We start from the raw sequence: 25572 nt of genomic DNA, 5'->3' as shown, positions 1-25572 counted from the left end.
GCGTATTTAAATTTTTAACAGATTAATGTTTTGTAAAAGTGTTTTATGCATTAAGCCTAACCCTGTAGCATATTTATTTATTTGTATTTTCTCTAGTCAATAACCGTAATTAATAAAGTGCACTGAGTGTGTCCTAACTTTGGCCTTGTGCTGTCAGGAAGAATGCTCAGGATTTCATTTGCTTATTTCAATTATTTGAAGCTTACCTTTGCCTAAGAAAAAGGCACCTGTAAAATGGCTTAATCAAATAAATTTAAACTAACTGAACAAGAGCCATAACTAAAACAGAATTGTTGCTACACATTGTCCATCTAAGTCTAACTAAACAACTTTATCTAACATCCTTATAGAAGGCCATAGGTATGGGAGCCTCTCTAGCACTGTTTAAGAGGGTATTCCACAATTATCTCAAAATAGGAGTGATTTCCATCTTACTTGGGTTCAGTTTCATCCCATTTCCCTCAGTCACTTTGTCCTAGCCCACTGCCTGGTAGCTGTGGTAGACAACTTCTAGAGTAGTACTTAAATAAATCTGTTTAAATCAGCATTTTCATAACTCCCAACTCCAAAGCTATGGACTATCTCAAAGGCCTTACATGGACATTGAAAAGCAGGGTAATACTTAATCTTATGGAACCTCACAGATTGTTCCAGCTTGTAGATTCATCATCTCTGACAACAAATTTATGATCAAATTTTTAAAAGGACTAAAACATTTTAGTGCCATCCTTTAATCAACACTTCAACCTCCAGGTGCTTTAACAGTACAAGTAATTGACCTTATAAAAGGCAACTAAAAGCTTAAGGAAAATTGTAAAGGCATTTCTTTTATTGATTTTCAGGTAGAGAGAAACCAAAGCCTTTTCTGTCCTATAACTAGGGTCAAGGGTAAGATGGATCATCCAGGTACCTTGGAGTTGCTATAGCATTCATTCAGGCCGTTTCCGCACGGCCAAAAGCAGCGACGCGATGACGTCGCAAATTGCGACGCATACGAAAAAAAGCGTTCACACAGACAGGCGGAGCTGCGGGCGTCCGCAGCCCCGCAGAAATGTGACGGTTCGCACTGCAGCGCTGCGGAAGCGGCGTCTCGCGACGTTGCGCCTGCGCACTTGCGAAGCCGTGCAGGCCCGACGTCATGCCCACGCAGCAGTGCGATGGACAACGTGACTGCCCTGATGTCCTGCCCGTCCCCCATCTGTCAGTGCCTCCCCTCCCAGCTACTGTCAGTCCCAGTGCATGGGTCTGGGAAAGGTGCTTGGCCATGCAGGGAAAGCACCAGGGACAAACGTGTGTGTGTGTGGGGGGAAAAGGTGACCCAGCTTGGCCATCTGGCAGTCGCCATTTTGAAGACGGCTCCCTTGCGGCTGTTCGCACGAGTGCGGCGTCGATGCGTCACAGGGGGAAAAAGAGTGGTTTAAAGCGTTTTCTGAATACGGCGTCTTCGCGCCGGTTTAGCGTTTCCGCGACGGCGCGAATGCGCACCTCCGCCGCTGCGCGTGCGAACGCTCTCGCTATGGCGGTTCTTTTACCGTTTCCACGACGTCATATTTCGCCCGTGCGGAAACGGCCCAAGAGAGTTTCTGAAATAAGGTCTGAATTACAGCACTTTTTCAGAAACTCAGGAACATCTACTAGGTATGTGTTAATAATTTTCATTAAAATACAAATTGTGGCCTAAGGATCCTATTGTCAGAAAGGGGTACCAAGCCAATGAACCATAGGGGTAAAAACTAGAAAGTCTTATAGCAGAATACTGGAAGCTAGTTTGGACATGACAACTACCAGTGAGCTATACTAGTGGTACTAGATCAGAATATCCAGTCCATCTCTGAAACCCCATGTAATGTACACATACCCTTTTCCACTGAAAAATGACAGGATATTTGTGAATTCATCTGCCATTTCCTAGACTGTCTTTGTTCTAAAATGCTCCATTTGGATCCTAGTACTTACCTAGTTCTGTCCCCAAGGCGCTAGAATGAAGGCAGTCCAGGAAATAGCAGATTAATATACAATTCAACTGTCCTCTTTCAGTGGACAAGAGTATAGAAACAATTTGCATGCAAACATGTTGCAAGAGAGACTTGAGGAAAACAACAGCTACTTCTGTCCTCCATTGCAGGATTGATAGACTCCAAACAATCTTATACATAATTATATATTATATAATAAATAATGATATTGTTATATATTTGTATATGATAAACAACTAATAATAACATATTAATAAGGAGAGCTTTAAAATGCCTCAACTGAAAAAGAGCTGCAAGAACAACAGCAACATGCATGCCCATGTTGGATCACCTAAGATAGAATAATTTCAGAATCAAGTTAACCTTTGATATTTAGGCTGCTCCAATATAAACATTCTGCATTTTCTTCAAAATGTTAATAGGCAGAGTCTGAGGTATTAATAATTCTGTCACTAAGGACAAACTCTACAGGGGGGGAAATTGTCACGATATGTGGGATTTCTGTTTTCATGTATTTTAAGAAAATAAATATATTTGTCTTATGGCGGAGAAGTAAAATCATCTCCTGAGCTGAGGTTTGCTATACAAGACAGTTATCATGTAGTTACATTTGTTTAGCCTGTTCAAATAGCCAAATATTTATTCTGGGTCAGCTGGAAAAAAATTTACAGCATGCAAATGAATTGCAGAAAGTGGTTGCCTATGAAACTGGGTGGTTAATTTAATAACTCTTAGAAAAACCTAGTCTTTGTCATGCAAAATATATTCCAGTATAATGAGTACAGTACGTTATGTAATTGCTATGCACTGGGTAAGGATCTTCCAGAAGCATTTAGATTTTATTAGCTAGGGGTCTGAGTAGACGCAAAAAGTGCGAGACTGCTCAGCTCTTGACAGCTGTATACCGTAATGCTGGCAGTTGAGCTTTAGGAACAAGTGAGCATAAGCCTCTTAAATCTGGACATGAATACAGCTCAAGCTATAATTTTCTCTTTCCTTCCTTGGCATGTATGAGTTTTTTTGTTTTTTTTTTTGCAGAGGTGGAAATTATGATTTCAAACAAATGCATCCACTGAGCCTAATATTGCCCATGGTACCATCGCAATTTCAACAGCACAATCCTATCCAGACTTACTCCAGTCTAAGTCCATTGAAATGAATAGGCTTAGGGTAGAGTAACTCTCCTTAGAATTGCACTGTAAAGTTTCATAGGGCTTCTAACTCATCACAGCTACATGATATAATCACTTCAGTGTTCAGTAAATGTGTTTTTCTGTTTATCTGAATCCCCTTATCATACTTGGCTACAAAGTTATCAGAACACTTGAGACCGTATATTATTCAGGACCATTTGTAACTCAATCGAGCAGTGGTGGGATTCAGATAATTTAACAACCGGTTCCGGTGGTGGGATTTAAATAATTTAACAAGAGGTTGTTTACAAGAGACATTTTAACAACTGGTTCTGCCGAAGCTGCTGAATCCCACCACTGCAAATCAACCTGATCTCCCCTTCCGGCACCCTTCTAATTTTAATTTCCTTCCCTTCAGCTGACCACTCAAAAGCTCAAAAAATTCTGGGCCTCATGGAGGACAGTGAGCATGTACAGTTCTGATGTGGCCACTGTTGTACAATGCAGGGGATTTTCTTCTATGATTGACAAATGAATGCATGTCTGTATACTCAAAAAATTCCCCAAGCATGTGAAAACCTCTTCTTTGTCTTTGGGTTTCACTGCCACATTGATAGTGAATATGGTGGTCACATGCTTTTTAGGTATGTAAAATATCTAGCTTGCTAGACATATTAGCAGCTTCTTGACTACGTCACCTTATCTCATGACTTTTATTTACGGGTCCTAAATGGTTCAACATAGTTGGGAGAACTACTAAGCAGAAAGTTCATGTCTTTCCTGTAATGAATGTATTATTATCTGTAGAGCTAATAAACAAGATGTCACAACATACACATAGAGGTAGGTCAAGTTTGTTTTGAGGTATGTAGGCATGTTAAGGCAGGGCTGTATTTACATAGTATAAATCACCCAGAGATTGAAGTGGCAAGCACTTTTCTATTCTGCTGTTGATAAAGGAAAATAATGCAGTGTTGTCTTTCACCTTGGCTAGATAGAATGAATTCCTAGCAATCTCCTGGCACCAGCCCATCTTCAAAGAGGTGTGAAAGGTTCCCAGGTTCTTTGTAGCTTTGTAGTAGAAACTGTAGTGGACATTTGGTATGGGGCGAAACGGTGTGTGTGTGTGTAAAGGATATAAGTCCTGGATCTGAGCTCTCTAGCTCAGATCCTGCTTTACATTGTTACTCTTCGTATCACCTGGAATAAACTGCTTTTGGACTTTCCTGCGGTCTCTGTTATTTCCACGTTCGAGAGTCTGACAGCATGTTCCTAGATGAACACCATGTCTTTATAGTCTTTCATCTACTCTTCCAACCTGCTTTGAAACACTGCATTCCTCACACACCCAGCTGGTTTCAGAATGTCTGTCCCTAAAAGACATTTGTTACTGTCTGAGTTTCTGAAAGATATCCCTGCACAACCAGTTGCTGCCCATTTGGGGGGTAATACTTGACCACGATACGAACCATGTTTAGTTGTTCAAACTATACATGTTTAGAAGGGATTGGGCTCATGTCTGCTGGTGCAGTCCTTAGGAACCTCTATGTACAAATTAATGTCTTCATGGAACCCTATCTGCATCATTGTGTGTGCTACAGGGCTCCAGAAGGCAGGATCCTGATATATACACAAAGATTAGTCCCATAAGGCTCTCTGTAGACATTTGTCTTATCTGCAGATGCTTGGAATGGGTCCAGTAGGTACAATCCCTCTCCTGTCTACAACCATAGAATGTACATTCTTTGAACATCTGAATGGGGGCTTTATTTTGAGTATAAGTAACCATTCATGTTGAAAGCACTTGGAGATGCTACATTTGATCAGTGTTATTCCTGTTCACAGTTAAGAACATCAGGCATGGTTTCTTTTGCTTTGCAACAGGCTAAATATGACCTCTTTAAGCACTCTTCAGATCTGAGTGTCTTAAAAAAATACTTTCTTACAGCTAAGCTAAATATAGAGTTCTAATACACAAAATGTAAACATAACTAAGATTAAACCTAAAAACTATTTGTACATTTAACCATAACAGAAAATGCATATCCTGCTTCTAGTAATTCTATATATTACAAAATATGACACCCCCATAGGTAGGACTGGGTTCTTAACACCCAAGATGTAAGTGTTTTCTGGGGCGGGGGGAGGGGGGTCTTTTCTCCCTACCCCTGCATCTCTAGTTCTCTTGCTCTCTTAATATGGAAGTATATCTAACTTATCAGGCTAAGCCAAATATTTATAAGTTATATTTTAAGATGTGCACGCTCAATGTAGGAGAATGGTTTGTTGAACACCTAAACAGCTAAAGGAAAAAATTGCAGTCCTGTGCAATGTTACTTCAGATTAAGAACATAAGAAAGAGCCTGCTGGATCAGACCAGAGTCCATCTAGTCCAGCACTCTGCTACTCGCAGTGGCCCACCAGATGCCTTTGGGAGCTCACATGTAGGATGTGAAAGCAATGGCCTTCTGCTGCTGCTGCTCCCGAACACCTGGTCTGCTAAGGCATTTGCAATCTCAGATCAAGGAGGATCAAGATTGGTAGCCAAAAATCGACTTCTCCTCCATAAATCTGTCCAAGCCCCTTTTAAAGCTATCCAGGTTAGTGGCCATCTGACTGGTTAGGTAGTGGAAAGGAGCTGGTGGCAGCAATGAAACCTGAGGTGTGAGAACTCCTACTCCTGAGTTTTGTAATTTTGTGTTTTGCTAACCTACCAAGCAAATTCGCTTGGACTAGAGATTCTCCACATCTCCCTTCTCACCACACAGTCAAGCTTGAAGTTAGGGCTGCCAACTTCAATGGAGGAAATTCATTGAGATTTAGGGGTGGAGCCTGGGAAGGGGAGGGTTCCCAGCAGGGTATAAAGCCATAGAGTCCATCCTCCACAGCAGCCATTTTCTCCAGGGGAACTGATCTCTGTCGTGTGGAGATCTATTGTAATTCCAGGAGATCTCCAGACCCCACCTGGAGGTTGGCACTCTACTTAAAGGTGGCTGTACTATGAAGGTTAATTTACAGAACAGTCTACTCTGCATCAGGGTACCACAACAGGAAATTCTTGACTCAATTGAAGATATACAAGGAATGTGCTGTTAGTGGTGTGCATGTGTTCGGAGTTGTTGACTTCTTCAGACTGAATGCTTGCTATGACTTCATATATATTTCCATCTAAGGTGTAGCAGCATGTGATCAGTTATGAAATTAACATGTGCTGTTCAGCAGCTATTGTAACCCCTGTGGACATGAAATGGGATGACCCAGAAAGGGGTGGAGTCTGAAATGAAGTAGAATGCTGCAGAACTCATGAGGTTGGAGGAAGCGAGACTACCAGGCTGGGACCTTGATTGATTTTATTAAGCCCTTAACACCTTGTTAAAGGTAACTGCAATGTTGTGGGGAACTAGTGGGAAGGGAGTTTATTTTTTTGCTATATTGTAAATGTTAGAATTTATTGTTTCAGGGTTTTTGTGTATGTAAATGGTGAGAGTTTTCTGGGAACCTTCATCATCTTGAAGCCCATTCACCAAGCCTCAGAAGTCTTCAAAACCAACCACCAGCAAAGAAGAATTGGACTTGGCAATATCAGTAGACTGTAAATAAGGACTTGAAAATGCAAACTTAACAGGACTGCAAAGTGTAAATGTTAAATGTTTTAAAAGTGTTTTTTGTTAAGTAAAGTAAACTGTTTTGTTTAAATTTGGTTCTTTGCAACTCCTTCCAAGTACTGCCCCACAGAACCCACAAGCTGAGGTTACACTATGACACATTTTAAATGTTTCTACAATGTGTACTCCAGTCAAACTATTTTACTGCAACCTAAGTAAAAAAAATTATTAAAATAATGTGCATGCAACATTCAAGTGAGATTCTTACATTTCTTATCACTATTTGAAGATCCTATTGTAAAGGATGGATATTTCCACACAGTTCAAAATTGTACCAGCTGAAATGTTGACGCAGAAATCAGCACATAGTTGCATATACTTTATGTAGCAAAACAAAGATGATATAAGTTTAACAGGAAAAAAAATGACCATTTTTAATAACACATTGAGCAGAATAGGAATTTTCTGTCACCAAATCTTTTAAATCTGACGGTTAAACCAGATATTGCAAAGTTATATTATAAACATGGAACTGTCTTTGCCTTCTTGAGAGTTTTTTACATGGCTTATCCAGAAATATCTCAAAGTGTATAGTAGGTATTCATTAATTTGCGGGAGGGACAGGCAAAGTGAGAAATAGATGCTGTCCCTGTATTGGACTCCAGTTTATCCATGAACCAGACTAAAGAGAAGGAATGTCCACTCTAATCCATTCCAATTGACTGCTTCTCCTAGCTAAGCAGTTTGTATTCTCCAATAGGTACAAGTATATGTCTCCTGTACATAAAATTATAACAACCATGAACGTAAACAGATTCCCAGAAGATTAAAGCTGTCTCGAGCCTTAAAGAGTCTTCTTCAATATGTCCATTTTGCAAGTAGAATTACATGGTTGTTGTGCAATACTTAATTATATGATATAAAGTTAATGAGTAATAATATACATAATTTCATTCAATAAACTTTAATACAAGAGCAGTGTAGCACCAAAAAGTGTTCTACTTAATTTGCACAAATTGGCTTATACACACTGTCTTGTTTAGCCTGTGCGCAGTTTTGTTATTACTAAATGTCTGTGACATGAAACAAAATAAATTTTAGTCTCCAGGTAAAAGACCACCTAGAGATGAAAATTCCTTTAGAAATTTTAGAAAGATTAGATGTAGAATTCCAATCAAAAGAAACAAGTAAGATAGAACCTCCACAGGGGGCAGGCCTGGAGAACAATGTATTACGATGAGATGTTTTGTTCTATATTCCAGAGAATGTTCAGCAAACAGGGCACCAGTTCTCCAATAAGTTTCTTAACGTTAATGTTCTCCAGTGTGTCTGGTAATTCTGAAAATATATAATTTGATTGTGAACTTCTGGCTAGAAACATAAAATGTCTTAACCAATGTTATTTATTTTCAGTCAGGTTATGGAACAGTCATCCTGGAGCTTAGCTTGGAATATATATGCTGTTCCCACAAGGGAAATGACTTTGTGGGAATTTAGCTTCTACTAGTATGCAGAATTCAGATAATACTTTATTTATAGATTTTAAATGCCTACCCCGCAGTCTTCTGTTGCCAAAATAGGGACTGGATATGTGTGTTCCTACAAGCCATCTAGTACATAATATTCTGTTTTTTTTAAAAAAAACTAAACAATAAGCTTCTTCTCAGATCTTGATATAGTTTCCAACAGACCCCTATACCAGTTTATGCTCTTTTGTTAAGCTTTGTTGGTACAATTTAATATTAAACTGCAGATCACAACCTTGACCAGGGTTGTCCTGGTGTTTTGCTCTAAATTTTGCTAATGCAATAACATCCTTAGTATTTCCTCTGGTTCAATTGACAAGAGACCTCCAAGTTAAAAATAATATTGGAAAAATGTTCCCTATGACAGAAATTGTCTGTATAGAAGATTGTCTCTGTTTTGTTAACAGTTTGAATTGTTCTGTTTTATGCACTGACTTTTTGTTGTTGATAAGCTTGCCAGTAGTGACTTAGGCAGTAGTTACATTTTGATAGTTACATTGATGAACTCTGAATTTTACCCAGTATGCCTTGGAATTGTCTCAACCTAAGCTGTGCTGATTCATCAAACTCGTAGCTAGGGAAAATGGAACCCCGGGACAAAATCTGAGTTTTGCGCCCCGCCCCGCCCCCCCCCCCGGCAGCCACCCCATGACCAAAGGCCACCCTCCCCCACTACAACCAAAGAATGATTTTTTTGCACCAAGTCATCTCAAAGCCACCATCACATTATAGAACATTTATCAACTCACAAATCTGAATGGGCCATGGCACACAGCAGAGATTTTAAAAATTGACAACATTTTTAAAATGCTTTCAAAATGTTTAACAACTGTTATAACACTTAAAAGTATTTTAAGGGTCACACGACTTAAAATGCTTTCAAAATGTTTCATTACTGCTGTGAATAACGTTTTATTACCCTCCACTCATTCCTTTGCATTTCTCCCAAGCATTGCCAGAAAGAATAGCCAATTTGGATTAATATCAAACCTGCCCAAATAAGCCACAGTACAAGTCTGAATTTCCATCTTTCTCTGAATGCCTATTTCACACTTGTATCTACAAGAACTCCAAACACTGCAGATTTGTCCTCTAATTGCTAAGGGTGCAGCCCAAAGTAATCCCTGGATGACCCAAATGTTCTTCCCAGAGAGAGAGAGGGAAAGTGGGCTTATGTATTTTTTAAAATTTATATAGTGAGCATTCATCAGCCTGGGTAGCCAAGGCAACATCAGATTTTGGCCTCTATGCCTTTTTGTTGAACCTCAGAGAGTTTACTGTGGGGAGTTCAAGCATTCCAACACATCACTCTCTACAATCCCAGATGCACAGCTATGTGTTTGTGTCCCCTGCTCCTTCTTTCTAGGCTCCTTTGTTTACAATTTAGACATCACTAACATTGAAGATATAGCTATTATTAAAACATGCTACACTGTACAGAACTAGGGTTGCCTGCTCCAGACTGGGAAATACCTGGAGATTTTTAAGGTGAAACCTGAGGAAAGGGGGTTCAGAGAGAGGACAGATTTCAGTGGAGTGCAATGCAAAATCTACCATACAAATTTGCCATTTTCTCCTGGTGAACTGATCTCTGTACCTGGAAATCATTTGTAATTCCAGGAGATCTCCAGCCACCACCTGGAGGCTGGAACCCTTAGCTAACTATTCATTCCACTATCTATAGTGAAAAACTACATTATGCACTTACTTTTGAGAAACATGGTATTATAACATTATATGCCAAAAACTATACCAAAAACAAAATATCCACAGTAACTAAAATAGCAAGGGGGAAGACTGAAAATCTTAAAGATAGATCTTTTTCAAGTGGAATCAAGTATGCAACACTTATATCACATACACGTATATGCATTTTTTTAACTATATGGCTTATGCATAATGTTTAAAAACTACTAATTAAAACTTTACAGTTCAATTGTTCAAGTTTCATGGCTGGATGCATTCTAGCATTTATGAGATTATTTTGTAAACTCGGCAGATTCTGAATCTCCAAAATTCATGCTGCTTGTGTGCTGTTTGTATAATGCAGTTTGTATAATGCAGTTTTATAGTGCTAAACCATTACCTAAACCTATGAAATGATTATTTTCATATTCAGTGCATTAAAGATCTCATGCAAATGCAATTTAGAGATATAATACTGTGCTTACACTGGAAGAAAACAGGTAAAAGCCACAAACTAGCTTTTGTTTTTATTAGCCCCCTAGTGAAGCCCCTGTGAAACTGAAACTAAAAGAACACCTTTTATTTTCTTTTAAAACTTACCAATGCAAGTTTCAGAAGGGCATGCACAATCTCTTCTCCACTCTTCTGGCTCGGCTGGCTCTATCCCAGCCTTTTTTCACCCCCCTCCCTCATGAGGCAAAATCAAAACTGAAAGTGAATGAGAGGCCCCTTCCGCACACGCAAAATAATGCGTTTTCAAACCACTTTCACAACTGTTTGCAAGTGGATTTTGCCATTCCGCACAGCTTCAAAGAGCACTGAAAGCAGTTTGAAAGTGCATTATTCTGCATGTGCGGAATGAGCCAGAGTGAGCGAGAGCAGCCAAGGGATCAAGACAAGCAGGCAAGGAGGAGGCTGCGATGAGGACAAGGGAGCAGACAAGGAGAAGGGGAGGACGACCGGAGATCAGCCAGAGGGGGAGCGCTGGGATGGTTTTGCGTCCCCCACGTGACTCCCATGGGGCACACCCGGGTCAATCGTCCCCGGATGTCCCCATGGGAGCTTCGCCACTGTGATTCATACAACATTAGCTTTGGAGAAAACGGTTGCAGAAATGTATTGGTTCATATAGTATTAACATTGCATCAACTTTTCAAAGAAAAATATTTTTCATTCAAAGTGTGTGTTAAAATGCTAAGCACTGAATTATAGTTAACTTTTGAGTTAGTATACTTGTTTTGAAATATGTAAGAGATATTCTGAGATATGGCAGCGCTTTGAAACAAAGACGCTTCCCAGAGGCAAGAATGTTATTTGGGTATGGCAGAAATGTCATAAAGGTCACCCACTGCCATAAATAGAAGGCTATTCTTTTGCAGATAATCTGTTGATTCCATCTCTAACTAAACTCTGGCTGTTGTCCCTTTTCACCCTGAAATAGCGTTGATCAAGCTGAACTAGAAGTACCACTTACACCACTGTTCCAGAATATTCAGGGCTGATTCAGATGAAGAGTGCAGCAAACTTACTTCAGCCCTAAATTGAGAATGCTTTTATATATTTTTTTCAACAGGATAATTGCAGGTTATATTGTCACAAGTTCAGAAAGTTAGTTGACTAACTTCTTGCTCTCATAAAACAAAGATGTAAATACAATAAAATCTGTGAATAGATCTATCTGTTACAATATTCAAAACCACAAAGTATTTATGACACAGCTTTTCATAATAAAGTTAAGTTGCATAGGGGGAAACTGGTGGTGTTTGCATGATTTTTAAATTGTATATATAAGGTTTAGCTTGGCTTGGCTTTTGCTTAAATCAACATTTGACATGGAGTATAGCATAAAGGGAGACACATTTCCTGGAAATGGGAGCTACAAGCAGAGTTTTCCATTGCCTTTAACAGCATAAAAAAATTATCTGCTACCATAATATTCCATATTCTGTTGTACTAGGCTTGAAGAGGCAGAAGGCTTTTTTGCTATTTCAATTTTAGAAGCTGTTTCTTCAATAGCATTTTGCGTAGAACTTCTAGTGCATTTCTCTTAACGTGTGGAGAAATAAAAGGTGGATTTGTCTATATGAAAGATCAAAATGTGTTTCCTATTGGTTCATGAAATGCTTTCCAATTTGTGGATATAATCAGGAGTTTCATGACAAACATATACTCCTAATGTTTTGTAAATAAAGGGAATAGTTTTAGCGAGGTGTAACAAGAGCTATTGGCAACCCATTTCTCAAACTGTGAGTTTTCTTATAAATTGTAATTTAATGTCTGGAGTGTTTATACAATATTGAACCTGGAGTTGAGAGAATACCTTTATTAGACATATGAGTTATTGAAGCTAATTAATTATAACACGTGGGATTTATTCTTGTAAGTTTTGTTTTGACAGGACCATAACCTTTGATGTATTGTTCAGATTGTTGTCAAATCCAGAAAAGACTTTAGACAGGCTTCTTAAGAGGTGGGGAAAAAACTTCCTTGGCCCTTTCCGCATGGGCCAAAAACGACGGCCTGGGGGCGGTAAAAACGCCGCCCCCAGGCCGCCGTTCGCACAGGCGGCGCTGCTGCAATGCAGCAGCGCCGACCTAACTTCTTTGCTCTCAGGCGGCGTCAGGCGCCCTAAACAACTAACCTTTAAAGGGTTGTTGTTGAAGCGTCTTCCAGTGGCCTTGATGCGAGCAGCGCCACCGACGCTAATCTCCTGGCCGTCCACTCACCTTGTCCCGTAAATTAGCCTGCTGGCCATCGAAGCCCTGCCCGCTGTCCTCCGACCCCTGGAGGTCGAAGGGCAGCATGGGCATGAAGGCTTCAACGACCAGCGAAGCGGCAGCGACAAGGTGAACGAGCTTCAAGCGACTCCATGAGAGCCGCCTGCCGTTACCCGACCTCTGCTGCGCTGGGCCCGCAGATGCATGCATAGCGGCCTTAAGCCTCCGCCGGCGAATTCTCACGGCGCGGAGGCAACAGGAGGTCAAAGGAACGCCCTTGAAAAATTTTTGGAGTGCCATTTTAGATTTAGATTTAGATTTTGGATTTAGATTTAGAGTACCATTTTCCCCAGATCTTAGAAGCAGTCATTAGAAAAGGAACAGGCAATCCCATCCAAGACTACAAGAGGCTGGCTGTAGTGCTGTAGCTGTGCCATTCCACTGCTCTCAAAGAGGCTACATGGTGGTGCAGGAAGGCTTCCAAAGCGTCAAAGCCTCCCTGCCGCCCAGGAGCCCATATTGGGTTTAACAGACTTACGCCAACCAAAAGGACTGTGTAACTCTGAATGCCCAGCTACCAGCATAATGCCCCTAATGCAGTGGTGGGATTCAAATAACTGCAATGGCCTCTCACTGGCAGTTTCACCCCTCACGGGGCAAGTGCCCTGGGTAGGGCAAATCTACCAGCATGGCTGCCCACCACTCCCACGAGCAGATTTAACCCCCACCCCGCCTGGATTGGAGCTCTTATAGTAAAAGTTAAATAAAAATTATGTAGTATTTGTTTGGGATAGTTCTTTTGTAGCATCCTAATCTTTTACCCATAAACAGCAATGCTGCATATTGATTTTTTTTAAAATATTAAACTGAAGAAATATATAATTTGTGTTGCTATACCCTACTCAATGATTTTTCACAACTTTTCCATTTTAACACAATTTGCGGGGAAAAAGGGAGAAGTAAATAAAGTGCTTGGAAGTAGTTTACTATTTGTAGCTTGGGTATTCTTACATTACCATTTTATTGGCAATGCGAAATCTTAGGAACCTTAGAACATTACTACCGTGTTTCCCCGAAAATAAGACAGTGTCTTATATTAAATTTTGCTCCCAAAGATGCGCTATGTCTTATTTTCAGGGATGACTTATTTTTCTGTGTTCGTCGGGCATGCTTCCAAACAAAAACTATGCTACGTCTTACTTTCAGGAGATGCCTTATATTTCGCACTTCAGCAAAACCTCTACTACATCTTATTTTCAGGGGATGTCTTATATTCAGGGAAACAGGGTATTATGTGTACTATTGCTTTATCTTCAGCTGTGTTATAGTACATACTTGAGTAAACCAGTACGATTTCTTTTCAGATTGGATGAACTTGTCAAGAGCTCAAATCATAAGCCTTATCCAGGATGTGGTTATTTTGCTGTTTCCGGTGGGTCTTCCGGGCTGTGTGGCCGTGGTCTGGTGGATTTTGTTCCTAACGTTTCGCCTGCTGGCATCTTCAGAGGTGTATCAGACTTTTCTCTGTGATACACCTCTGAAGATGCCAGCCACAGATGCAGGCAAAACGTTAGCAACAAAATCCACCAGACCACAGCCACATAGCCCGAAAAACCCATCAGAACCAGTCGAATCCGGCCGTGAAACCCTTCAACAATATTTTGCTGTTTGTTTGTTTAAATTGTCTTTTAATGCTTTGTAAGCTATGTTGGGGCCTCATTGGAGAGAGAGAAAAAGTAAAATAAATAACCATGTCTTACTAGTTCCTGTCACATTATTCAACTTTTTAAGTGTACCTAGTAAATTTTAGTTTTTTAAAAAATGTTCTTTCTTTGGACACTTCAGTGGCAAAGCAAAAGAAGATAGATGTTACAACAACAGGTCGTATGCAGGAGGAGGATGGAGATAAAACAAATGCAATTTGTTCCCAAAAGGATGCAACACAAACTCTGCAGACTCTCATCTCTCTTCTTCGAGAAACATTTGAACAGATGGATTCAAGAGTGTTGCCCCTGTGTCTCCATCAGGTATTGAAAACAATTAATTTTTCTGGGATTTTTGTTTTACAGTGTAAATATCCTAGTATGTAAGGAAGATTTTGCATGGAATTGAAATGCCTACTGTATAAAATTTCATGTATTCCTATGGAGAGAGTTCAAGCTAAACAACAGGTGGTGCAGTTACGGGGAGCAGGGGGAGAGCAGCTGGGGATGGTGCGACCCTGCCACCTTCAAACATACTTGCTGCACCATGGCCAACAAGCCAACAGAGACATTCTCTCAACCCCTATGGAACTCCTGTATGCATCTCCATGGGCTGTGCCTACCTTCTTGACGGCATAAGTCTGCACTGGCAAATGGAGGCTTTCCCAGGTAGAAAGGGCTCAGGAAGCCAATTGAAGCTGACCCCCAGCACACTCCTCCTGTGCCAGAAAGGTGCTGATGCTGCAGTGGTGCTGACCCTTGAGCATCATACTGCTGCATAGCTACCTGGTGTCAGCCTAAATGCCTCCACCCCAGCATAAATGCCCCTTCGCTGGTGCAAGTGGTATTTATGCCAGTGATAAAGTCATGCCATCTCCTGTTCAGCCTTCCGGCCTCAGGATAGCACTGTAACAAAACAAAGCTGGAAATATGGAATTCGCTCTTTTAAAGAGATGGACATCATATATCTAGGGCCCCTTCCGCACACGCAAAATAATGCGTTTTCAAACCACTTTCACAACTGTTTGCAAGTGGATTTTACTATTCCGCCCAGCTTCAAAGAGCACCGTAAGCAGTTTGAAAGTGCATTATTCTGCATGTGCGGAATGAGCCTAGGAGTCTAAATTGTGACTGACAAGTGAATTTCAGGGGTTTTTTTCATACATTTTATGTTGTGACTTTCCTGCCTTTCACCAGCCCAAAATGCCACCTGAAACCATGCTCCGGGAAGGGGTGGTGCTGTCATCTGTCTCCAGGATCAGAATTTTTGGAGAATTATTGGACTGTCATTGGTGGGGAGAGCTGAGAAAATTTTGCTCTATGGATGTTACCTGAAGTCATGGGAAGTCCCTCCCTTTTAGAGGGGGGAATTAGCAGGAGCAAAAGGCTGAGCAACACGAGACCTTGATTGCCTATGTATACGAGTCAGTTTTCAAAAGAAACTCACAGGAGAGCGACTAACATGTAACAGTTTTTATTGAGGGATAATAGTACACAAGCACATAATAAAAGCAGCAGAACATACACACAGTCCTAGGATATAAACAGCTGTTAGGAGGTAGGTCTGAAATTGATGAGGAATATATGGGGATGGACAATAAAAGTTATAGTCACCTGATCTTGGAGCAGAGTAGTCCAATGAACAGAATTGAGTGATCTGCGCTTAGCTCTGGCTGAAAAGCATGATGGAACAGTATCACAGACAAGAGAGATTCCAGAGATACTGAACACTGTCTATTGGGAGAGTCGGCTTCTTATGCAGAAAAATTGACTCTCAGGGTTATGCAGAATGATCCTTAGTCTCCCTAGACCAGGGGTCTGCAACCTGCGGCTCTCCAGATGTTCATGGACTAAAATTCCCATCAGCCCCTGCCACCATGGTCAATTGGCATGGTGGCAGGGGCTGATGGGAATTGTAGTCCGTGAACATCTGGATAGCCGCAGGTTGCAGACCCCTGCCCTAGACTAAGAGATTTCCTGCCCTTCCTGGGAAGGACAACAAAAATTGTCCTGATCTTGTCAGGAAGGATGTGAGAGAGCATTATGAAAGTTGCTTTGGAGGGAGACAAGTCCAGACAAAGGTCTTTTTCCTTCTAGGTACACTGAGCCAATGCCCAAAATAGGCTCCCCCATTTTGGCACTGCGCTGCTAGGCACCCCAGAGATTGGCTGAGGTGGTAGAGAGGCCACTGTATTCCACAGGGATCCCTTTGATCCACCATAGATTGGCCTGGTAACAATGGAAATCCTTGCACCCACAGCAAAACTCTCGTGGATCGAAGTTTGTATACAAAACAACTTCAAGAACTTGGTCTGAGATATGAAATGGCATTTTAGAAGTATGTAGTATGTAGAAGTATGTAGGTATTGAAGCTATATTTTCCAGAAATCAATTTATTTTTATTTAGAAAACATATATGCCACCTTTTCAGAGACCTGATTTAAAGTGGTTGACACCAGAGAGAATAAAACAATAAAACTAAGATAATATAATGTAAATATAATATGTGCATAAATAAAACAATAAAGTGAATACAATGAAACTAAGGCTCATTCCGCACATGCAGAATAATGCACTTTCAAACTGCTTTCAGGAAGCTGTGTGGAATGGCAAAATCCACTTGCAAACAGTTGTGAAAGTGGTTTGAAAATGCATTATTTTGCGTGTGCGGAAGGGGCCTAAGATATTAAAGCATTAAAACAAGCCCCTAGAAAAGGCTAACAGTGTTCAAAGGAACCCTGGCATAACAACAGCAGCCTGAAGTAATGCAGATGAAATGATCCTCAGGCCAGAAGCAAAACAAAAAACATTTAAAAGATAAAGCCCCCTGGTTAAAAGCCTGGTGAAAAGTAATGTTTTAGCTTGGCACTTAAAAGAAAATTAGGTAGATGCCAAAAAAGCCTGACAGGAGAGGGTGTTCCAAATGCAATCACTACACTTCACTTGTGAAGGACCCAGGTGAGCAGGAGAGAGTAGGATTTCAGAAGAGGATCTTCTGGTGAACTGGACAATAGGAGTAGAGGCAGGTCTTCAAGTACCATAGCCCCCAAGCCACTTAGGATTTTAAAAGTAAGAACCAGTGGTTTGAATTGTGCCCAGAAAGAGATGGGCAGCCAGTGCAGATCTTTCAGCATGGAGGTGATACGATACTTGTGTCCAGCTCTCTGCAATAACCTGGCTGCTTCATTTTGGACTAATTGAAGTTTCCAAACAGTTTTCAAGAGCAGCCCACATGAAGTGCATTACAATAATCCAACCTGGATACAATCAGAGCATGAATCACTGTGGCCAGTTTTCAAGGAAGGGCTGAAACTAGTAAAGGCCTTAAAGAAACCTCCAGTCTCCGTTACAGTCAAGGTTCAGCAAAGCACAGGGTAGAATCCTCGATATCAGCCCCTACCAGCATGGCCAATTGGCCATGCTGACAGAGGCTGATGGGAATTGTAGTTCCTGAACATCTGGAGAGCCGCAGGTTCCCTATCCCTGGTCTAGCAACTCCCCAAGCTACAAACCTGCCACTTCAGGGGGAGTGCAACTCTCTCCAGGAGAGGCAGACTCTTATGTCTTCAGACAGCTTTGCTGTTGACCAATAGTACCAAGATCTTATCTAGTTTGGGCTTCAATGTATTGGCCCTCATCCATCCCATTATTTTCTCCAGGCACCTGCAGGACTTCTACAGACCCACTAGGCTCAAATGATGAGGAGAAATACAATTGGCTGTCTTCCACATGATGTGGCAGTGCACTCTAAACCAGGGATAGGGAACCTGCCAATTGGCCATGCTGACAGAGGCTGATGGGAATTGTAGTTCCTGAACATCTGGAGAGCCGCAGGTTCCCTACCCCTGCTCTAAACAAACTCTCCCAGAGGTTTCATGTAGATATTAAACAGCATGGGAGATGAGCTGATTCTCTGCAAGACTCCATAGCATAAGTGCCACAGGACCCAGTAACAGTAGTTCCCCAGCACTACTTCTGGAATTGATGGGCCTAGAGTAGTTGTAAAGTAAGAGTAAAACTACCAGTTGACAGAATTTACAACTTAAAAATCAATAACAACCAACAATAAAATTAAAATCCTGTTTTGGATTTTCTGCACTGAATAGAATTGAGACTAGGTGCCCTATAAGGATTCTTCCATATCTAAGAATCTATATAATAAAAATGCATCTCAGTAAACTAGCAGTAATAAATCTCAGTGGATAAAAATTACACAAAAATCCTAAGAATAGCTTAACCAGATGTCATATGGAATTAAATGGTCTTCATATGGCACCTTAACAACAGTATTGAAGGTGCCAGGTGAACAGAATCAGAGTCCAATATCACCTTAAGGACACACAACATTTTCCAAGGTGTAAACATTTGTGAATCAAAGTGACTTTTACAGATAATAGAAATACAAGATTGATTTTGTGATAGCAAGTTTCGTAAAGATTTTTATTTCTTACAGGTGCTTTTTAGCCTTTGTGAATATTGTTAAGGATTATCTTGGAGATTTTATGTTAAAAGTAAACTGCATTTGTTTTATGGTATTTCATTATACATTACTGTGCATGCATTGGAAAACGAGGGCAGAAGAAGCAAACATGGAACTGGAGCAAAACAAGCAACATCTTTTCCTAAGTGACACATGAATGTCTGATAATGTCTGACACATGAATGTCTGCCCCCCAGTCGGCCCTTAATTGGCTTATACCTGGGCCTACCATCTGACACGACTCTCCACCCCCCCCCTCTCTTTTTCCCCGGGGAGAATTTTTAAAACTGGGGTTGGCGGACGCCTCTTTTATTGTTATCGCTGTTTTAAGGGTTTTAATAATGTGTTTATTTGTATTTATATTTTGTGTGTACACCGCCCAGAGCCCTTCGGGGATGGGGGCGGTATAAAAGTTTAAGTAATAAATAAATAATAAATAAATAATGTATTTTCCTCTGCTGTTATTTTTGCAGATTGCTGAAACCTATTTTCAGGATGGAGAATGTATCCTTTAAAAATCAGGACTGATTTTTTTTTTAATCAAAGGGCACCATTGCCATCCAAATGGAAATGAAATCATATGGCTGAAGGTCAGGTCTAGAACTGAAAAGTCTGATTTTCAGTAAACGTGCTTGTTCTCATTTTAGCTTTGAACTGAGTGAACTAAGGCCGTTTCCGCATGGCCCATTAACGACGACCTGGGGGCGGTAAAAACACCGTCCCCAGGCCGCCGTTCGCACAGGCGGCGCTGCTGCAACGCAGCAGCGGCGACCTGACTGTGCTTCCCTTCCCCCAGGGCGGCGTCAGGCCGCCCTAAACAACAACCCTTTAAAGGGTTATTGTTGGGGAGGAAGCGTCTTCCCTCCAGGGGTCGGAGGGCAGCGTGGGCGGGGCTGTGACGCCCAGCAGGCGACGACGAGGACACCGTGAGTGGGGCGGGGACGGGGGAAGAGGCGGCTCCGTGCGGAGCCGTCTGCCGGCCTCCGCTTCGCCCGTTCATGCGAACGGGCTTGCGCCCCCACGCCGCCAGAACTCTTGGCGGCGTGGGGGCGCATCCTGACCGTGCGGAAATGGCCTTAAGATTAGTTGCAAAGAGTTCTGAAGACACCTTAAAGTTGTTCGCATGATGATCTGCAGATGTCTTACTTATAGGTATGCTCATAGCTGTGAAAGGGTTTTCTCTAGCTGTATCATTCATAATGGATTTGGTCTTCATTTAATCCCACCCCAGCTAATATAGCATTCTTTTGTTTTCACACTAACCTGTTTCTAGGCATAGACTAAATTTTCTGTGTCTCGGGCTTTTTTTAAAGAACAGAGTACTATTGGGAAATTTGCATACATTTCATAATATTTTATTGCTTTGTAGCCGGATCCAAGTGTAGCGGCTTGCGTTCTGTTCCTCCACCACCATCATCTTTTATAGCAACACCTTACAATGCCTTACAGTTCTGAAAACTGAGACTCTTTGAGAGCTGCCTCCATTATTACAAGAGGCTGAGCTTAAATACGAAATTAAGGGAAGTTCCAGAACATGCTCAAATATTTTTTGGATTTCTAGTCAATAAACTTTTAAAAATCTAAGGTACAATTGGATATAATATTCCCAATATTAGATTCATCCCCCCTATTTTCTGGGCTGTGTATCCGTCTATAAAGTAAGCCACCTAATTAAAAAAAAGCAGCTGAGTATGTAAACTCTTCGGGGAAAACTTATTATGGAATTCCTGCACTAGTGTTCGTTTTATTTTATATGCTTTGGCCATGGCTGAATAAACTGATAGGACTAGATTGCACTCCTAGCAGTTCTTATCTATGTACCACAGGTTTTCACAAGCCACCAGCAGACTCAGGAGTATGTAGAACTCATATAAATGTGCCATTTGTCTGACCTTGTTTCAAACTTTCAAACACAATCACAGCAATTTGTGCAATTGTAGCATTGGACCATTGGCAAGTGGGAATTGGCTCAGTGGCTAGGATCCGCTAGGATTTGTGTAAACAGAAAAAAATTGTTTGCATAGTAAGACTTCTGCCTTTTCTGCAACCCAAAGTACCCCTGAAGTGCTGTTCCTGGGGAAACATCCCCTTCCCCCAGGAGCAGCTTGGTAAAGGGGAAATCAGTGAAAATTCCCCATCTGTTCCATCTGTAGAAATCCTTTATGAAATCCAAACCTATATGTCAATTCATTGCATCATGGACAAGATATGCAGAATTGTAGTAAAATAATCCTCTAAACTTTGTTTAAGTATTCCCTGTGTTTTCTTGTAGCTTAAAGCCACTTAAAACATTATGATTTAAACACTACCATTTAAAAATTTTAAATAGAAATCTTCAGGAAGTATTGTGAGGGCATTTTACTCGTCAGGTTTTTTAATGGGGTATAAATTGCAGTCATTTGCAGGGGTGGGGAAGGGCTTCAAGCTATTGGTTTTCATTTAAAACACTATACAACACTAACCACAGTCTTTCCCCTTACCTTATCAGGGATCCCATTCCACAGATGGGGAGTTAAAGTAGAAAAATAATGGACTGTGGCTGATTCCAGGCAGGCTGCCTTAAATGTGGGCAAAGCCAGTAGGTGGCAGTCTGAAGACTACAGTTGACACGGAAAGTCATATGGGTTGAGACAGTCCTCTATAGTCTAGATAATGCAGGTCCTCCTAGGCCAGTGGTTCTCAACCTGGGGGTCGGGACTCCTTTGGGGGTCGAACGACCCTTTCACAGGGGTCACCTAAGACTCTCTGCATCAGTGTCTGAAACAGGAAACAAAGAGTGGGTGTAAATGGGAAGTTCTCACAATGGAGAGATGTAGGGAGTGGTGTCCCCCAAGGATCCGTATTGGGACCAGTGCTCTTTAACCTATTCATAAATGACCTGGAAGTAGGGGTGGGTAGCGTGGTGGCCAAGTTTGCAGATGATACCAAATTATGTAGGGTGGTGAGAACCACAAAGGATTGCGAAGAGCTCCAAGCGGACCTTGATAAATTAGGTGAGTGGGCTCAGAAATGGCAAATGCAGTTCAATGTAGCAAAATGTAAAGTGATGCACATAGGGGCAAAAAATCCAAACTTCACATACACGCTACAGTGATTCATGCAACGGTCACCTCCAGATTAGACTATTGCAACTCGCTCTACGCGGGCCTACCCTTGAGGCTGATCCGGAAATTGAAACTGGTCCAGCATGCGGCGGCTCGACTGCTCACGGGTGGTGCCTTTAGAGATCACATCACGCCCGTGTTGCACCGCCTGCACTGGCTCCCAGTTGAATTCTGAATCGTCTTCAAGGTATTGGTGTTAACCTTTAAGGCCTTACGCGGTCTGGGACCCTCGTACCTCAGGGACCGTCTGGCCCCATATGTCCCACGTCGGTCTCTGCGTTCGGCAGAGGCCAATCTACTGGAGATCCCCGCCCCCTCTATGATGCGGCTGGCCTCCACCAGGGCCAGGGCTTTTACGGCCCTGGCCCCTGCCTGGTGGAATGCTCTTCCTCCAGCTGTCCGGGCCCTGCGGGACCTACAAGAGTTCCGCAGGGCCTGTAAGACTGAGTTATTCCGCCGGGCTTTTGGGGAGGCCGGCTGCTGATAGGTGCCCATTAACAACTAAGATCCGCTGTTCCCCTCTCAAGGGAGTTGGGGAGCTAGTGGCTGAACGCCATCTGTTTTTTTAACTGATTATAAATTAAGAGCGCTGCTTTTAACTGACATGAATTTTTAGTATTATATTTTGTTATCCGCTTGTTTATATTGTGATGTAAACCGCCCTGAGCCCTTTGGGGGAGGGCGGTATAAAAGTGGAACAAATAAATAAATAAATAAATAAATAAAATACAGGGGTCAGTGCTATCAGTCACAGACCAGGAAAGGGATTTAGGCGTCTTAGTTGATAGTTCCATGGGAATGTCAACTCAATGCATGGCAGCTGTGAAAAAGGCAAACTCTATGCTGGGGATCATTAGGAAAGGAATTGATAATACAACTGCAAAGATTGTCATGCCCGTATATAAAGCAGTGGTGCGACCGCACTTGGAGTACTGTGTCCAGTTCTGGTCGCCGCATCTCAAAAAGGATATTGAGGAGATAGAAAAAGTGCAGAGAAGGGCAACAAGGATGATTGAGGGACTGGAGCACCTTCCCTATGAGGAGAGGCTGCAGCGTTTGGGACTCTTTAGTTTGGAGAGGAGGCGGCTCAGGGGGGATATGATTGAAGTCTACAAAATTATGCATGGGGTAGAAAATGTTGACAGAGAGAAAATTTTCTCTCTTTCTCACAATACTAGAACCAGGGGGCATCCATTGAAAATGCTGGGGGGAAGAATTAGAACTAATAAAAGGAAACACTTCTTCACGCAACATGTGATTGGTGTTTGGAATATGCTGCCACAGGAGGTGGTGATGGCCACTAACCTGGATAGCTTTAAAAGGGGCTTGGACAGATTTATGGAGGAGAAATCGATTTATGGCTACCAATCTTGATCCTCCTTGATCTGAGATTGCAAATGCCTCAACAGACCAGGTAATTGGGAGCAACAGCCGCAGAAGGCCATTGCGTTCACATCCTACATGTGAGCTCCCCAAGGCACCTGGTGGGCCACTGCGAGTAGCAGAGAGCTGGACTAGATGGACTTTGGTCTGATCCAGCTGGCTTGTTCTTATGTTCTTAGTGTTCTCCATCTGTAAAATGGATAAATGTTAGGGTTGGGGGTAACCACAACATGAGGAACTGTATTAAAGGATTGCGGCATTAGGAAGGTTGAGAACCACTGTCCTAGGCCATGGAGACTTAAAAAGTGATAACCAGTACCTTGAATTGGACTAGGAAGCAAACCAGCAGCCAGAACAGCTGCTTTTAGGTGGGCAGTAATCATCTGACACTGCTGGGCTGCTACATTTTGAAACAGCTGTCGATTTCTTCAATAGCAGCCCAACCTAAAACACATTACAGCAATTCAGCCATAAGGTTACAAAAACATGAACCTGTGTGACTGCTAGCCACTATGTCATATGCACTTTTCAAAAAGCAAGGTTGTGTCCATGAGCACCCCCAAGATCTTAGGCTTCAATGCAAATGCCTAATCCACTCCATCCAAGATCTAACTTGATGTGATCACTTGCCACAGACAATAGCCAGGTTGGATTGCAGTAGAACAGCTAGATTCATATTCTGTAGCACCATAGATCTTTGAGATATGAACTTTCAAGAGTCAGCTTCCTTTGATGATTGATGGTATCTGATGAAAGGAGCTGATTCTTGAAGCTCGGACCATGAAAATTGTGTTAGTCTGGAAGATGCTAGGGAGCCCTGTGGCACAGAGTGATAAGCTGCGGTATAGCAGTCAAAGCTCTGCTCACCAGCTGTGTTCAATCCTAATGGAAGTCAGTTTCAGGTAGTCAGCTCAAGGATGACTCAGCCTTCCATCCTTCCAGGGTTGGTAAAGTGAGTACCCAGCTTGCTGGGGGTGAAGTGTAGAAGACCAGGGAAGGCAAATGGCAAACCACCCTGTAAACATAGTCTGCCTAGTAAGCATTGTGATGTGACATCACCTCGTGCTTGCACAGGGAACTGTTTTTACCTTTACCTTTTACTAAAGTGCTACTAGAGTCGAATCTTTAAGGTGTTTGTTAACTTAAAACTAATTTTTCAGGTTCAGCCAGAGGCATATGATCAAACAGTGTATAAGATAATATGACTACTTTAACTGTTCCTGATGTTTTGTGAACCCCGGTAATTAGTTTCTTCTTTTGTATCCTAGACGGGAAAACAAAACACTAGAGCCTGTGCTTTAAAGGAGACATAAAAATTCAATTTTGTGTGTGAGAGAGAGATTATTTGGTGTTTTGGAGAAATAAATGCTGCTGGGTGATCCCAGGCTATATTGTTTGTACTATTAGATCTGAAAGTCAAACTGCTGATTAAAGACAGACCCACTTCAGAAAGCTTGTTGCCCAAAAAAGGGAAAGTGTTGGTTCATATGCACGGGGAATTGAATGTAGACTTGTGTTGAGGAAAATAGAGGGGTTGAGGTAGTAAATTTTCATGCACATGTGAATAAGTCAGGAGCACCCGCACATTAATTTTCCATTTTATAGTCAGGCAGTCTATTGCTTTTGATAACCGTGCTCAATTATATCTACTTTCTACTGTCCATCTATATCAGTATTTCACTTTAGCTTTCCATTCAGATGAGAAGGCCATGAAGTTCATTCAGCTTGAACAATTATACCATGAACAACTACTTGCAAATCTTTCCTCCATTCAGCAGCAGTGGGGTAAGTGTATCACATAGTGGGAAATGATTTACTATATAAAGATGGAGAAATCTTTTCTGATCAGGGCTGGTAGGGGTAGGGAATCCTGTTTCCTGCTGCCATCCATGTGACTGATAGGAGAAAAACACTGCTGGTGATTGTGCAACATCACTTCTGGGAAAAGCCTGGAAATGATATCAGTCTTCTCCAGGAATTGCTGGAAACGCCATAGTTTTATCATAGAGTTTCTGGTAATTCCTAGAGAAGTATGATGTTAGTTCTGGGTTTTCCCCAGAGGCGACGTCTCACCAGCAGCATCCCTATGTCAAAGCCCATGTGGCAGACCTGAACAGAACAAAATCCTACATTTTTCCTAGCTCTGATTGGTATGAGAAACACTTACCGTATATACTCGTGTATAAGTCGACCCGCATATAAGTCGAGGCACCTAATTTTACCACAAAAAACTGGGAAAACTTATTGACTCGCGTATAA

The 25572-nt window shown here is 41.7% G+C and overlaps 1 protein-coding gene across 3 annotated transcripts in view; it reads left to right on the top strand.

The window, feature by feature from the left end:
* CNST (consortin, connexin sorting protein) overlaps positions 1-25572 on the top strand; it is a 73919-nt gene that overhangs the window by 21889 nt on the left and 26458 nt on the right. For all 3 annotated transcript variants that reach the window (XM_048484776.1, XM_048484786.1, XM_048484770.1), the window contains 3 exons: positions 14489-14670; positions 19300-19330; positions 25012-25098. In XM_048484776.1, the coding sequence (XP_048340733.1) occupies positions 14530-14670; positions 19300-19330; positions 25012-25098 (259 nt within the window). In that variant the 5' untranslated portion in view covers positions 14489-14529. The remainder of the gene's footprint in view (positions 1-14488; positions 14671-19299; positions 19331-25011; positions 25099-25572) is intronic.

This window comes from Sphaerodactylus townsendi, linkage group LG01 (genome assembly GCF_021028975.2).
Source record: "Sphaerodactylus townsendi isolate TG3544 linkage group LG01, MPM_Stown_v2.3, whole genome shotgun sequence".
NCBI classification, from domain to species: Eukaryota; Metazoa; Chordata; class Lepidosauria; order Squamata; family Sphaerodactylidae; genus Sphaerodactylus; species Sphaerodactylus townsendi.
The sequence above is the reverse complement of the archived record's forward strand: the minus strand, read 5'-3'. Positions and strand labels throughout refer to the sequence as shown.